Source organism: Ochotona curzoniae, unplaced genomic scaffold, assembly GCF_017591425.1.
Source record: "Ochotona curzoniae isolate NIBS_2020 unplaced genomic scaffold, NIBS_Ocur_1.0 contig_4148, whole genome shotgun sequence".
NCBI lineage: Eukaryota > Metazoa > Chordata > Mammalia > Lagomorpha > Ochotonidae > Ochotona > Ochotona curzoniae.
Window position 1 is genome coordinate 8,622,049 of NW_024466146.1, and position 17,154 is coordinate 8,639,202.

Genomic DNA, 17,154 nt, shown 5'->3' on the forward strand with positions numbered 1-17,154 from the left:
TTAAATGGAATAAGATATAGGACATAAAGTACATAGTAAATATCCATGGGGATTGTCCTATTACTTCATCACAACACTGTATGTTTACAAGGATACAAGGATGAGGGATGGTTAAGTGGCCAAGTAGTTAAGATGCCACTTGACACGCCCACATCCCAAATCAGTGCCTTCTAGGGTAATAGTCATGTCTCTGAGTGCCTTCTGGTGTCTGTTGAAGCACGCTGTGGGGGACAATAAATAAAGATTTTACTGGTTGTGTTGAAATCCGTGAGTTCATTGAGTTCCTGGTTTCCAACTACTACCTGACACAGTTCCAGATAATGCAAGCATTGGGGGAGTTACTAGCACTCAAAAATAAAATTTAAAAATACAAAATTAAAAAATATTCAAAACCTTTGAAGAAGGGCTGTACTGTGACATGGTAGGTTAAGTTTCTGTCTGCAGCACTGGTCTCAAATGTGGGTGCTGGTTCAAATCCTAGTTGCTCCACTTCTGACCCTGGTCCTGCTAATGCAACAAGGAAACCAGTTATAGACAGCTCAAGTACCTGGCCCGTGCACCCATGTGGAAGGTCTGTTTGAAGGTCAGCTGCCTAGCTTTGCCCTGGCGCAGCCCTGGATGTTAATGACCATTTTCACGCCCTTTCTCCCTCACTCCTCTTCCTTCTTCTCCTTTATGTTACACTTTTAACAGTTTAAAAAATAAACACTATGGAGTGACAAGGAGCTGTTGAGAGTTAGCAGTAATGGTGTGGTAAATAAGTCAAATAATGTGGAAACTGAAATGTTTACAAATAAAGATGGTCAGTGAGGCACCGAGGTCAAGGAACAGGAAGGAGCCAGGAGTTGGCGCCCTAATTGTTTTGACAGGCACAGCAAACAAAAACAGTTGGATTTCAAAGGTCCTGGCATGCTTTGACCTGGCATAAAAATCCCATCTCAGCAAAGAAGGACATGAATAATACAGTTCCAGCAAAACCTAAATCTGCTACTTGGGGTTAGCCCCCTCATGGAGTCTAGTACGGATGGAAGATGTCCGGGGTGGTGGGAATATTTCAAGGCACATTTCAGAGCTAGAAACTCACATACGGACTTAACCTTGGAGTTAGAAAAGATTAGACAGTACTGATTCTGAGGCTTTGCTTCACTCCATGATTTTTATTCATAAGAGTAAAACCATAAACCCACTTGTTTAGATTTTGAGTGGTATCATATTTTGGAAACATGATGCAACAGTCAAAATTCAAACAAAATGAGTTTATTCCTCCTAAACGATATCACATGGGGCTTAATGTAGACAGTTTTGGATTTTTCCTATTTTTCAGTTTTCTCATACAAATCTCCCTCTTTGAAGTCTCTCATTTATGGCCAATCTACTCCAGTTTCTATTGTTCTCAATCTCATTGATTCCCTCCCTTACAAATCTTGCAGTTTTCTCCCCTCATATACAGCTATCAATGTTATGGGATTGATGGCCTCTGCCATTCTCCAGGTCTCTGATTCAATAACTCTTGGTCCCATCTTTTTTTTTTCTGCATGTGCATTGCAACCTTCAAGTGATACTTCCCAGATATGTGTTTGCATATGTATAAGTATCTGTATCTAAGGGCAGAAACACAGATGCTCTGCTAGACTGAAAAGTTCAGTCAGAAACAGTATGATGAAGCAGGTAGAGAACGAAAGTATATGAATCATCTAGTATTTGCCATTTTTATACTGTCAGAACAGTCAGTACTTGAAGAACAGTGTACTAGTTCCATTTCACCATGAGCATAAAGAAATTTCCAATATCTGTGTGTTGTACTGTCCCCATGGACAGCCTTTGCTTTCATCTGGTTTCCACTTGACAGCTCCAAGAATAGATCTATCTCTTCTGTGAATTAATAACAAATGAGTATTATCAAGGGAAAACTGAGATGGATCAAATTCTTATAAGCTCCTTAGGGGAAGAAGCCATTACTTATCTGCAATTCTTAATGGTGCTTGAAGCACAGTAGGCTTCTGGTATTGAATATACCAACATTTTTGTTACTAACAGGTCAATACTTTCACATTCATCCATTGACACAGGTTCTTCAATGCTGAGCAAAATCTGAAAGGTCTTATAATGTCTGTGGTTTGGGACTTTATAATTATGGCTGGGGCCATTAATCTTATAGCCTCCCTTTTTTATTATATCTGAGATGGAGACTGAGGTTTGTTATAGATTGCTAGCCTGTAGCACTCAGTTGGAAAGATGAGACATCACCGAGACAGATAACAAAGAAAAATGGGTAACAAATTGGAAAAGATTAGGTAGCTCCATGGCACTATATTAAACAGACTCTTCTGAGGTGTAGTAGTCAGAAGTCTCATCTTATGTTGCTACCATTTTTTCATCCACCGAAGGGAGTTAGCTTTTAAAAATTGGACTTAGCTCTTTCTGTGTTTGGGTACCTTAAAGTCCTCACACCTGAAATAAAAACAACCCACATTAACAAACAGGCGTATTTTTAAAATGCCACTGAAAGCCTACGGAGTGAAAATGTGATTTTACAATTGATGGAGGTTATAAAATGCGACCCAAAAGGCATTACAGTAAGTAATAAGCCCAAAATGTCTTGATGTAGAATGCTTCCATTAATTCACCTTGGAAGTTCACATATGAAAAGTAAAATTTCAGCATAATGGATTTATAATATAGTTTAAAAATCCAATTCCATCAACAGGCTATTTCAATTGAGTTTCTTCCTGATATGCTACTGGACAGATCGAGAAAGTGAGCTATTATTTACAGAAAAATGATAAATGATTTGCAACCCACTGCATGTATTGTGTTCTATTGCAAATTATTTATGCCTAAATATCACCCTTTCTACTTATCATTTTGATAGTTTCCTGTTTCCTAAAACTATTTTTGATTTTATAATTATCTGAAATATAAGTCTTGCAGATAGAATCAAAGTCCTTGGCAGCTAGCATACTAGGAGAGCTGAACACAGCTTATATAAAATGCAATGGGACTACTTACCGGGAATGATATGGACAACTTAGTTCCCAAGACAATGTTAGGTAGATAATAGTACCACAGACTGGGAAACTGAGGCCAGAGTAACTTAATAATGTGTCCAAGGTCGTGCAGTGAGTTTTCAGCTGGGAGTTAGGGTTCAGAATTATTGAATCCAGAGCCAATAAGCATAATCAATGCATTAAGTATCTAGTTTGTGTCAACAAAAAAGAACAGTTTCCTAAACTGATAAGAGCAGACAGGAGAAGATGAAGAATGTCATAAAAATGACTGGTTCTTAAAAAGTTAGTACCAATACTGAGGAAATGCAATGGCTTCTATGAGATCAAGAGGTCATTGGGCAGATAGGTTGAGTGCGATCGTTAGCAGAAACAGTCTCCTAGCGAATCACTTGCATGTAGTTCAAAATTACTTGGGATCAGTTGCCAAATCTTTGATGTAGCTGATGACTAAGCAGAGGTCACTATATTTAAGCGTGGAGTTGAGACTGCTCCAGGAGGAAGTCAAGAGTACTGAAAAGTATCCAAACCCATGCCTCTCTATAACCTGTGAATTTATGTGTTTATAAATGTAGATGGTGGGACAAGACAAGGGCGACCACAATTTACCTCTCTGGGTGAGCAAGATTTTAATGATAAATAATAATTCTATAATACTGTAAAAATGATTACCAATATTATTAGAAACTGACCATGTGGCAGATACTATTTCAAATATAAAATAGGACAGGAGCAGGAATTTGGTTTAGTGGTTAGAATGCCCGTGTCCCACATCAGAAAAGCAGGGTTCACATCCCAGTTTTGGCTTCAATTTCAAATTGCTGCTAATGCAGAGTACTGTGAGAACAAAGATATGGCTCAAGTAGAGGGGCCCTGTCCCACTGCTTACAGAAATTTCACTGCATTTTGAACTTTCAGAATGATCAATTTTGTCTTAGTAAAATCAAATTGATTTTGCTAGAGTTCACACATATATATGTATATTATATTTACTGCTATATTCTACTTGAGTATTGACCCTGAATTGAGCATACAGAAATTACTTGCATTAAAAACTATCTGGATCAACATCTTCATTTATTAAAGAGTAAAATGTAGAATAAAGTAGCTGATGAAGATATCTACCTTAAGGTAACTATAGTTATTCAAGCTGTTCTTTTTCCTTTTGCATATTTCCATTTCTCATATTTTAAAAGAGAGATTTGTAAGAGATATTTCACTGCATAATTTCCTCTACTTTCTTAATGTACTTAAAAAGAGAACCTATAATTTGCAAAAGAATCACTTTTAAGGATAATATAAGTGGTTTTCTCCAGACAGCAGATAACTAAATAAAACTTGCATACTTCTGCTTACAACTACCTAGATTGAAAAGACTGACAAATGTGTTTAGCCACTTGTTTTATTTATTATTCCCTAGCTCCTTGATGAGGTACCACTATTCACTCTGTAGTGTGACCAACAGTCTCTTCTACATCTCTATCCTGACCTTGCAAATAAAGTGGTTCAACAAGTGATAATCAGTAAAAGAAAAACAATAAAACTAAAAGTATCTGGAGATACTATGGAAACATAAATTCCAATGTGAATTTAATCTTTCACTTATTTACAGGGAGTATTCATTTCTCCTCCCAGTTTTCTTCAAGGGATGAGAAAAATAGATAAAATGGGTTGTTTGTGAAATTCAATTTCATTAGTAAACAAAGAAGAGTGTGTGACTAGTAATTGAGATCTATGACTGCTGGCTGAAAAGTAGAACTTACACATGATCACGCCATACAATTATGGATGAAATAAATCACAGAAGAAGAGGGGAATATCACCACAGTAATTAAAGCCGACACCTGCCACTCCAGCATCTCATAGGTGTACCAGTTCGTTTCTTGGCTACACCACTTCCAATCCAGCTTTGGGCTTATGGCCTGGGAATAGAAGTTAAAGGTGGACCAGGCGTTTAAGCCCCTGCCACTCATGTGGGGGGACCTGAAAGAAGTTCCTGGATTCTGACTTTAGCTGGAATCATCTGGGAAGTGAACAGTAGATGGAAGATCTCGCTCCCTCTCTCTGTAGTTCACACTTACAACTAAATAAATTTAAAGAAAGAAAGAAAAAAGAAGAAAGTTTGTGAAATAGAGATGTGGATTTTATGCATTCTAATATGTTTTGCTTATCATTTTACTAGCATAGATATCTTATAGTAGGCCTATGGTACTAAGGTTTGTCCCTAAAATCAGTAGAACTCTGAATATAATCATGTTCCCAGCCTTCAAGACGTTAATAAGTGGTTTCACTCGTGAAGGCAATCAAGCTCAACAAGCTGTGAGAACAGTCGTGGGAGTGCCTAGCAAGGTTTGAGGTTATGAGAGCGTACACCAGATGGGTGGCACAAGAACATACTGCCAGCATAGTGAAGTCCGTAGACTCTGCTACCAATATTAAATCATTTATAAGTCCATAAAATATTACTGATATCTGTGTGTGTTTATATTTGTGTGCCCAAATATGTAAATATGTTTACTTCTAATTGCATACAACTTCATCTGCTGTCATATGTTATGTGTAGTAAGATATAACTGTAATAAAATAACACATGCAATGCATGAAAAACACAAGATATGAGATGAACTAAGAAAGGTCTACAATGATACATTGCTTTCTGAGATGAAGTTAAGGATGTCCAAGAATGGCTAACAGTAACATCTGGGCTAGGCCAAAGCCAGGAGCCAGGAAATCAAACCTGGTCTCTTGCATGGGTGACAGAGAGCTAAGTGCATGGGGCACCTTGCACTGCCCTCCCAGGCACACTAACAGGAAGTGGAGCAGCCAGCCCCAGAACTGGTATTGCTATGCAGGATGTTTGCAGAACCAGGAGTTTAATTTGCTGTGCCACAATGGCAGTCCTTGGTTGCAAATTTTAATACCTTATCTCCTTTACTGCACTAGAGGCTGAAAGCCCAACAACATAATTAAAAAGACTGGAAATACCTCAGACATCAAAATCATTTCTTAAATATGTGCCCATTCCCAAAGAAGAACTTCTAATGAATACTCTGCTATTCCTAAAAAGCATGGCTGACATACACACACATGCTCACGCCTGGACACATCACTCCTTGATGGAATAGCTAATGCAGGAGAACTCAACACCTGTGATGGACATAAAGACCCATGTAGAAACAAATTGTTCAAAAGTGAAACTGCATTTTTCTCTCATGGAGTTACTGGAAAACAAGGTTAGCAGATGCATTTTTCCTGATTCCTCCTAATGCTCTGTGATAAAAGTTAATTCCAATGGTGAATCTCATTTGACCTGAAAATCCTCTTCTAAATGCAGCAGAAGTTCTCTGATCAGTGTCAGACACAAGTTCACACTTCATCATTAGCAGCAGGTAGCACTCATGGTCTATGTCTTGTTTTTAAAAATGCATTCCAGCCCCGGCGTTGTAGCCTAGCAGCTAAAGTTCCTCCCTTGCACGTGCCGGAATTCCATATGGGCACCGGTTCTAATCTGAGGCCCCACTTCCCATCTAGCTCCTTGCTTGTGGCCTGGGAAAGCAGTCAAGGACAGCCCAAAGCTTTGGGACACTGCATCCGTGTGAGGACAGACAGAGAGGAAGATCTTCCATCCATTGATTCAGTCCCCAAGCAGCTGCAATGACTGGAGATGAGCTGATCTGAAGCCAGGAGCCCAAAGCCTCCTCCAGGTCCATCATCCATTAAGCGTACACTGACATTGTAGGTATGGACAATGGCAGAGTTCAGCAGCCTAATGTCAAGATACATTTAACAGCTTCATTGGGAGTCCATTTTTTATTTGGAAGTAGACATGCATACCTTATTGTATCTTCACATCTGGCTATGATAGGCTCTATTGCAGTTACTATACATCCCATGAAATGAAAAGCCATAAAACAAAGTCAGCGAGAGAGAAAAAAAAATTTACAACAAAATGAAGTTAAATAACATGCTACTGAATGACCAGTGTCACTGAAGACATGAAAAAGAAAATAAGAAATGCTCCTAGAGAAAATGATGCTACTATATGACCTATGAGCAAGTGAATAAATTAATAACAAAGAAAATTTTAAGAAATGAAAGTAAAAACAAAAATTTCAAAACCTATGAAATGCTAGTAAAAATCGTATTGCAAGGGCTATTGATCTTAAATTTTTTATGAAGTTTGCCAGAGTGAATATGTATTTGCACTTTGGGCTCGGCTTGTTTCACTGAGCAAAATGATCTCTAGTTGGGACCATTTGGCTGAAAATGGAAGAACTGCATTCTTTTTAGGAATGAGAAGAACTCCATGGAGTAAATGTATCATAGTTTCTTTATCCACTCCTCTTTTGACAGGCGTCTAGGTTGTTTCTGCATCTTTGCTATTGTAGATTGTGCTGCTATAAATATAGGATTAAAGATTCCCTTCTCATATGCAGATTTCATTTAAACCTATGATTGCTCATCATAAACTGGGAATCTGGAGTTACTGGTAACAACTAGAATTGTTTTTTCTAGCTTGGAACCCAGTAAATATAAAGAATTTCTCTACCTGGTTGATCTCACTGGAAAAACTCACTCTAAACATTAGATGCACTGCATAGACAATGCTTTGCAATGTCTGAAGGGAACTGGATTCAAGGACTTCAGACTCCTCGGTCGGCCCTGCTCTTACCCATATCTATACTCCTAGCCCAGGCTAACTTCCTCAGAGGAGCCCTCGGATAGAGTCCTTTGACAGAACGATGCCTCATGCCCCTACATGGAAGGGCGCGACAGCACATGCAGTGAGTTTGCAAACACTTCTCCACTCTGTTTCAGGACTCAGGACTTGCTTACTCAGTCTTTGCCCTTACCTCTCTTTCGTCTAGGTACAAGAACCTCGAGAGCCTCACGGTGGTGGGATCAGCCCTATGTCTGTGTGTATGCCTCTGACCCATGGGCTTGTGCCTGGCACTGTTCTAGGGGCAGGGCAGGTAGATGGGGAGGTTTGGTGCTTTCCCAAATTTAGCCTCTTGCTCATAATATCACTGTAAGGAAGACATTGGGAATTTGACTGTTGTTTTCATTTGGCTTACTGTCTGACTGGGCCGTTCCAATGCTAGCCGCTTCCTTCTCAGTTCAGCTAAACCCTTGACACTGTCCTCTTACAGATGAGGAAATGAAGGTGCTCAGAGCAAGAATGACTTGCTGAACGTCAAATTGCCAGTAAGCAGTAATGTCTAATTTCAAACAAGCGAGGTTAGTTTATCAAACCCATTCTCTTTCTCTCTCTTTAAAAAGATTTATTTTTTTTTTTAATTGCAAAGTCAGATATACAGAGAGGTGGAGAGGAGGGGAACTTTCATCCATCGATTCATTCCCCGAATGGCCACGATGGCCAGACCTCAGCTGATCCCAAGCCAGGAGCCCGGAGCCTCTTCTGGGTCTCCCATGTGGGTGCAGGGTCCCACAGCTTTGAGCTGTCCTCGATCGCTTTTCCAGGCCACAAGCAGGGAGCTGGATGGGAATTGGGGCCCCTGGGACATGAAACAGCCCCTATATGGAATCCCAGCACATTCAAGGTGAGGACTTCAGCCGCTAGGCTACTGTGCTGGTCCCCAAATCCATTCTCTTAACCACCAATTCTTCTCTGTGAGGAAATCTTAATGTTTCTGTTTCAATGTCACTGTGCTGATACATTACCACTTGCTTAATTTTCAGAAAGTGATAGGTTTTCAACATTTTTATATTCTTGTGATTGAGAATTGTTATTATATTTGTTATTACAGTGTTGCACATAAATGAAGCATCACTTTATGTTTAATAAACTTTAAGTTTATTGAAAATGTCACTGATATACTTACCCATGAGTGTTAGAATGCTATATATACTATTCTATATTTATGTATTATATATCTGTTATATGTATTATATAGATAAATGATTGCTAGAAGACAAATATAACTTAGATTTTCCTATTTTCCCTGCGTATTATCTGTTACAGTTAGATTATTTTTGGCTACTCTGACTCACGTTGGGACGTCATCCCTCAGCAGTCGTGCTCTAGGTGGGAACTAAGGAAAAGTGTATATATCCTGAGAACTCCATCTTCACAACGTAAGGCCGCTATGTGGAGCTTCCGGGGCGGGCTGGCTCCTTTCCCCGTATGTACTACATGAAGAACAGCGTCCCCATCCACCACAGGATGCCACTGGGTTCTCACAGACTTCAGACCAAAGCCAGTGTCTGGATGGGACTTTGCCTTTCCATAGTAATGAAGAAATAAACTTACATACTTTGTAAATTATTCTTGGGTATTTTTTTAGAGCCAGTAAATACACTAAAACATTAACTAAATAAATTTCATTTATTTACCTGTCCTTAAATATCTATTATCTATTCATTATGTCCCACAAAACAATACATAATAGAGCTGTCCCTAAATGTATTGCTCACACTGAAAGATTTTTTTAGCACAGCAATGGTTATAGTCCATTAAAAGAGAGTTTTGCAGGTATTTGCCATGTGATATTTTTAGGAGAATAATTTAACACACAGGTTGCTGACCATGAAGTCTTGAACCCCATAAAGTTTATGGGTAGATTTTAAGTCTTTCTTGAGCTTGAATGAAGAAATGTTCCATTATTATTGCCACTAATATATTTACATTTTTAACGAATTATAAATGTAGGGACTAATGGCATAATATTAGCATTATCAGAGGTACTCTAATGAACAGAAACAATGAACTATTTATATTATACTTCAGCTGTTTAATCATCTGAAAATACTATTTACTTATTCATTCTTAAGTGTGACTGAAAAAAGCAGATGCCATAAAACAGCTTTTTAACCGTTTTACGTGTATAGTTCAGTGGTATTAAGTATATTTTCAATGTGCGCAATAAATCTCCAGAACTTTTTGCAAAGTAGAAACAAAATTCCCAATTAACAGCAATTGCACAATTCTCCCTACCCCCATCCCCTAGTAATAACCATTCTAGGTTGCATTGTCTAGGTCTGACAATTTAAGACACTTCGAATAACTGTAGTTACACGGTATCTGCTTTTCCGTGATGGACTTTCCTCCTTTTGGGATAATACTCGGAAGACTCATCCATTTGTGGGATGTGGCGAGACTTCCTCCCTGATAGGCGATGACACCCTGCTGTGCACATGTCTCATATGCCCCTTATCCATTCATCTCTTCTTGGACATCTGGGCCACTTCTACCTCTTGGCAATTGTGAATAATGCTGCTATGAACACAGATATATAAATATTTGAGATCCTGCTTTCAATTTCTTTGGATGTGCACCCAGAAGTGGGACTGCTGGACCACATACGCGAACTCTATTTTTAATTTTTGATAATCAACTGTTCTATTTTCTACAGCGGTTGCAACATTTTACAAACCCGCCTTCCCTGATTTCCATTTTTCATCTCATTTCCTCTCCTTTCTTTTATTTTTTCTTAGTAGTCAATAGTGGGAGATGATCTCTCAATGGTTTTGATTTATTTCATTTCTCTAATGGTTATTAATGTTGAGCATCTTTCCATATGCTTGCATGTCATTTGCATATCATTGTTGCAAAAATTTATATGTGGCTCTACTCACTCTTAAAAAAAAACTTTTCACAAGATTCAATTAAAAGCTATTGTTGGGGCCTGGTGTGGTGGCCTAGTGGCTCATGTTCTCACCTTGCATATTCAGGGATTCCATATGGGCACCATTTCCCTTTTGACTCCCTGTTTGTAGCCTAGGAAGGCAGTGAAGGATGGCCCGAAGTCTTGGGACCCTGCACCCGTATGGGAGACGCAGAAAAGCTGCTGGCTCCTGGCTTTGGATCAGCTCAGCTCTGGCCATTGGGGTCACTTGGGGAGTCAATCAGTGGGTAGACGATCTTCCTTTCTTTCTTTCTCCTCTGTAAAATCTGACTTTCCAATAATAATAAATACATCTTGGCAAAAAAAACTTGGTATAGCAGAGGAGGAAAGTCAGAATCATCCATCCGTTGATTCACTCCCCAATTGTCTGCAATATCCAGAGAGGCCAGGGTGGCACTAGGATATAGGAGCTTCTTGCTGGTCACTCACCTGGGTACCAAGGGCCCAGGCACTGGGAGCTGGATGGAAAGTGAAGCAGCCAACACCCAAATGTGTTCCCATATGGGATGCTACAAGGAACGTGGCAGCTCAACTTTCTTTGTGGCAGTACCACTTCCAATCTCTCTCTTTTTCTCTTTTGTAGTTGAGACATAAGAGTTTATCATATATTTGATTATGATATCAGACATTGAATTTACAACTCTTTTCTCTATTCTGCAGGTTGTCCATTCGGTTGATAGTGTCACCTGGTACACAGACTTGTTTCTATTTTCCTTAAATATTTGTGCCCTTGGTGTTACATACACTCCGTTATTGTCAAATCCAATGTTATGATGCTTGCCTCCACACTTTCTTCTAACAGTTTCACAATATATCTACATTTAGTTCTTTCATTCAGTTTAATTTTAGTACATGGTTATGATAGAGGAAAACTTCAAATTTTGCATTTGGGTGTTGAGTTTCCCCTATACTTTTGGTAAAAAGAATTGTTGTTCTTAAAATTGTCTCTATCACTGTTTCAAAATTATGCTATATATTAGTATTACTGACAGAATTTTTAAATTTAATGTACTAGTCAAAAAACCTATTACCATGTCATACTGCTGTTAGTAAATAGCTTGATAAATGTATTTCAATACAATTTATTTTTCTATAATCCACTGTGATTACTTTTTTGTACTTAATGATTTTTATGTATTATGACTTAAGGCATCTATTTTGTTCTACTTAGTCATTTAAAATATTTTGAGAAGGGGTGAGCAAGCTTCACCAAAATGTGAAGAAGAGCCACAACTGGAAAGCATATTCGCAATTCAGACACTGTTTTAGCAACTCAAGGTTCAGATGAAGTCTTGAACCAAGGCCAAGTTAATAATAAATATGTAAAATAAAAGGGCAAAAAATCAATGCCAGTTAGTGACCAAACGCCAGAAACCAATGAGAAAGTGAAGCCAGTGTTTACCAACAGATTTCTAACTTGGGATACTGGCAGGTGGGATGTAGTTGAGTGAGTCATCAAATCACACAGTGAGGAGTGAGACACTCATTCAGGATAAAACTCCAGGATGCCAAAGTTCAAAGAGCAGCCAATTCATTGTCATTAATCATGGAAGTATGCAATGCATGTAATGTATCAGAAGAGAGAACTACCACAGGAGCAATAAAACTTTCAGAAGCAATTGGTGGTTAATTTGTGAAGGAATTGCTTGTTATGAATCTACTCTGCATCTATAATTTTTGCACCTGCAATTATTTGCATGCAAAAAAAAAAATGCAGCCACAGTTGCTTAATTATAGGCCCAGGCGTCCAAATTTGCCCTCCAAAAAGAACAGCCTAAAGAGATACCATCTGTGAACATGCAAAAACCCTCAGACCTTTCCTACTCCAAATCCTGTAAGGCATTTGGGAATGTTTCCCTTTTGGCTTTCCTCTTAGGCTTTGTTTTTGCTTGGTATCATTCAAGCACAACAAAGTAGTCATTCTGATCAGTTGAGTGTTAGCAGACCTTTCTCTTGTCCAATCACTACGCTTTCCCATCCTCTAAATGAAACAGATACCATTGGATGGGCACAAAGAAAGCAGTGGCCACATCAACCGACTTATTAGCGTGAGCAAGCTCATTCCTCTATCCACATGTGTTTTTACAAGGTAGCCAGCTTGAATACTGTAAAGACAAAAATTCTAAACAGTGTCTGCTCAGTGGTGACAAGAAAATTATATTTCTCTGTCTAAAGAAAGTTTTAGCCCTTTATTAAAAATGCAGCTGTCAAGTTTGATCTAATATATTCATATTTCACTATCATATTATTAGGGCCATGATGAAATTTAATAATTGTCCCCTGATATTTGATGTCCCACAAAAGTGTCATAACACAATCAGCATTACAGCAAATAATTACTGCACTATATAGAGACAGATAAGATTTCAGGTGGGAAATATGTAATAAGAGACGAGAAATATAAAACCCAGGTTAATGCTTGATAAAGATTCTGTTCTCATACAAATGCCAGTAAATGTAAATGCAGACAACGGAGGCTGCATCATGAAAATGAAGCAGATTGCACTCGGAATAATTTTCAAAGGTTTTAATGAGTGTTCAAATATTATTTGCTTACCATTTAATCATATTAAACACTGCACACTTGATAAATCTTCTGTGATGTAAGCAACATCCATCTTAAGGATGGAACATTTCTTACTTTATTAGGCTAATGATGAAAAGCAGAAGGTAAAATGTGTTTCTTCCACAATAACTCTATATTTCTTCACTTTTTATTGTTTGAAGCTATTATTCAGGGCTAAACAAAGGCTTTGGAATTCTAAAATATTTGTTTTTGACTTATTTATTTATGTATGTTAAAGTGAGTAGGTGACTAGGAAGCTACATTTTATATTTGTTGCTCTACTACATTCATTTTAGCTCGGGAGTGCCAAGAATCAAAGCAGTTGTTAGACACCAGCGTGAATTTTATGGATAATGGCGCACCTGTTTGGACACTGACATGTGATAATATAAATGGAATTCAGCCAAGAGGGAAGCATGTCAAGAAAATGAGAATGTGTGAAGGGGTGATACCATTAAAAAAAAACAAGAATTAATTGGATGTAAGCATTTGGACAGTCATATATCCTATCCCATGCATCTGAACATTTCAGTGGCTGCAAAGTTCAAAATACTATGAGTGAAGAAAAGTTATTGATTTTCACTGGAGTTATCAGAACATTTGAATCATTTAAAAGGATAATGTTACTCACATCCTGAGCTACCATTTGTTGACACCAAAGTCAAGTTGGAAGGCCATGGATTCCGAACAATATCTTGCCAATGAATTGTGTCTGCATAACAAAGGAACTTGTTCTGGTCCACGTAGACTCCACCATTTAAGATTTCTGTATTAAAAATAAGCAAATTTATTGTCAAAATGGTTATTGATGAAATGGAAGTCAACAAAAATGATTTGCTCTTAAATTATTTTCAAAGTTAAATTAGATTTACTTTACTTTATAGAGAGTCCCTCTCTCTATATATATAAACATATATAAGATTGTCACAGAAATTTACCAAGGCATAAAAACACAAGAATCACAATTACTTATAATTTAACACCAAGACAGAAACACTGCTAACAGGACACTATATCTCTTTCAATTTTCCTCAGAAATCATAATAATATTTCATAAACTATACATTTAATTTGATATTATGCAATGAATATATGGTGAAAAGTACTAATTAAATAATTTTAATGAGAATATGACATATAAGGATATAAATTGGACATCATAACTTGAGTGAATGTTCTTGTTGATTGCTTATTTGTCTTTGATGATTGTTGGATACACCTTTCAGGGGTAACCATTAAATATAGTTAAGCTCTAACTTCAGTGCCTTTCTCCAGTTAGGAGTTCCTGGGTTCAAATCCTGGCTCTGCTCTCTGTTGTTGCTTCCTACAAATGTGCAACTTTATAAGCAGCAGACAATGGTTCCTTGCCACAAACATGCTAGATCCAGAATGAGTTTTGATTTTCTGGCTTCAGTCTTGCCTGGCCCGTCTTGGGGGACATTCTGAAGTGAACCAGCAAATGGGAAATCTGTCTCTCTTAAGTTAATTAATAAAATAAAATGTTTAAAAATTTTACAAGTTTCATTCTAATATCATAGCATGTGATCTTCTTTTTTTTTTTTTTTTACGATTTTTGATATAAGATCCCAACGAAAGATAGCCTCAGTTAATATAACACTAGAGTAATGCTTCAAATCACAAAAACCATTATTACATTTCAAATGGGATAGTAGAGTTGCCAAGATTTGATCAATAATTACACAAATCTTTTAAAAACTTCATAGTTCCTTGGAGCATAGACATTTCCGTGGAATAAAATGAAGTAAAGCCAATTTCCAAGCAACTTCCCATCTCACAAGAGTGGTGTTTACTAACTAACTTGTTTTCTGAGAACAGTGTCTGACCACATACATGGATGATCTTTCGGACTATTTTATGTTACTCAGGAAAAAAAGCAAAACACTTTCCGTGGAAGTTGAAGAAACTGACTAGAGTGCACACGTAGAAACTTCCTGCCCAGTATCTGCCACAGCTCCCCCTCTTGTCACCTACAAAGCAGCGGTAAGTGTTCGGCTATAAATATCAAACCCAATTAACAGCAACTTATATGCTTAGTTTCAGGTGCTCTGTCATCTTGTGTGCTACTGTTGTTCATTTTCGGCACCAGTTGTACATCCAAGGATATCCTAACTGAAAGCAGGATGGAGACAGAAGGAAGACTGCTTCCCAGTAAAGATTTACTTGGGAGGAGAGATTCTTGCGCTTACGGACTATTTCTGCCTTTTATTGGCCTGAACAATTGCCCATGGTTACCCTTACTGTAAAAGGGAATGAAACGTCCATCAGTGGGGAAACAAAGGGACAGAGATATTAGAAAGGCAGTAACCTCTGTCTCCTACAGTAGCCTTGAAAAAACATCTCCTGGTAAGCACCCCAAATGCTGAAGAGTTCTTAACGTAAAGAGAAAGATCAAAATAATGAAACGATCACGTGATACAACAAAAGAGGTACATGCAAAGTGCTGCTCTGTACTGCATGTGTCAGAGTCTCTGGATGGTTCTATTGCACAGTTTCTACATTTAAAATCACTCCCATCTCATCATCATTCCTGCCACTGACTATTGCTTCCATTTTCTGGGATGAAGAAAAATATAAAAAGAAACAGAAATTAGATTTTTTTAAACTTCTAAAACCCAGTTCATTATGCTTCATGACCTAACCATACAACCGTTGTCAAAGCAGAAAGAGCTGTAAGACGTAAAACAGATTGTGAAAATGGGTTTCTGCCCTAATGTTTGGCATTCAGATTCTATGAAAAGTGACAATCTCACACAAATAGCTTTCGCATGAGACATTAGCTGAAACTCCTCAGTGGTGGTCAAAAAAAAAAAAAAAAAGAGATTTTGATGACTATCCGGAAGTGAAGGCTATTTTTCACTCTAAATGTAAAAAAAACTTCTATTTTAGAAAAACAGAACAGAAAGATAATCGCTGAAACATGGAGAGAATTTATTTTTCAGAAGTCACATCTTAATACAAATAGTTTATCTGGAAGGAACATAGTATCAATCTCCAATTACCTATCTCAAAAAAATTTGAAGCTAGATTAGGTTATGTTATACTGAATAACATTTTCATCAAATCTCTTCCTTCAACAATGTGACTCTGTTGCTAATGCTGACCTTGGTTTCTTAGAAATACTTTGTGTAACAGCTTGGCTTATGCTTGGAAAAGAGATTTTAAAAAGAGATCATTACATTTTAAGTATAATCTTACTTGTTACAATTTCATATTAAGATTGAATCATGATAAATTTAGATAATACTTTTTATCATCCCAAATACAAAAGCCAACATCTGCTAGCAATTTTGGTCAGGAGGATTCATACATCTTTAGAAACTAATGAAGGAGAGTTCACCTCTGTGTGTTTGTGTTTTTCATAAAACAAACATGTTCCCTTTTGTATTTGACAGAGACTCTACCCTGCCATTGAATGCTGAAACTCAACAATAATACAAGTTACATTTGCACTGATACATGCGGAACAACTGTATCACATGACTCATCGTACACATACATATCCTTTTGCTTAATTACATTATCGACATAATTGTTAGGAAATAATGTTATGTGTATACTGAGCAAACATTTTTAAAGATGATAGCCTTACAAAATTTTTACATTAATTTACTATGGGGCCCTGCGGCGTCCTTGCCTTGAACGCCCTGGGATCCCATATGGGCGCAGGTTCTAATCCTGGCAGCTCCACTTCCCATCCAGCTCCCTGCCTGTGGCCTGGGAAAGCAGTCCAGGACGGCCCTGCACCCGCGTGGGAGACCCAGAAGAGGCTTCTGGCTTTGTATCGGCATAGTATCGGCCGTTGCGCTCACTTGGGGAGTGAATCATCGGACGGAAGATCTTCCTCTCTGTCTCTCCTCTCTGTATATCCGCCTTTCCAATAAAAAAATAATAAAAATAAATCTTTTAAAAAAAATTT

At 37.8% G+C, this 17,154-nt stretch overlaps 1 protein-coding gene across 1 annotated transcript in view; it reads right to left on the reverse strand.

Moving 5' to 3' along the window:
* Positions 1 to 17,154, reverse strand: part of ERBB4 (erb-b2 receptor tyrosine kinase 4) — a 472,537-nt gene that overhangs the window by 335,278 nt on the left and 120,105 nt on the right. Inside the window, exon 3 of the mRNA XM_040984395.1 lies at positions 13,849 to 13,983. Coding sequence (XP_040840329.1) covers positions 13,849 to 13,983 — 135 coding nt within the window. The remainder of the gene's footprint in view (positions 1 to 13,848; positions 13,984 to 17,154) is intronic.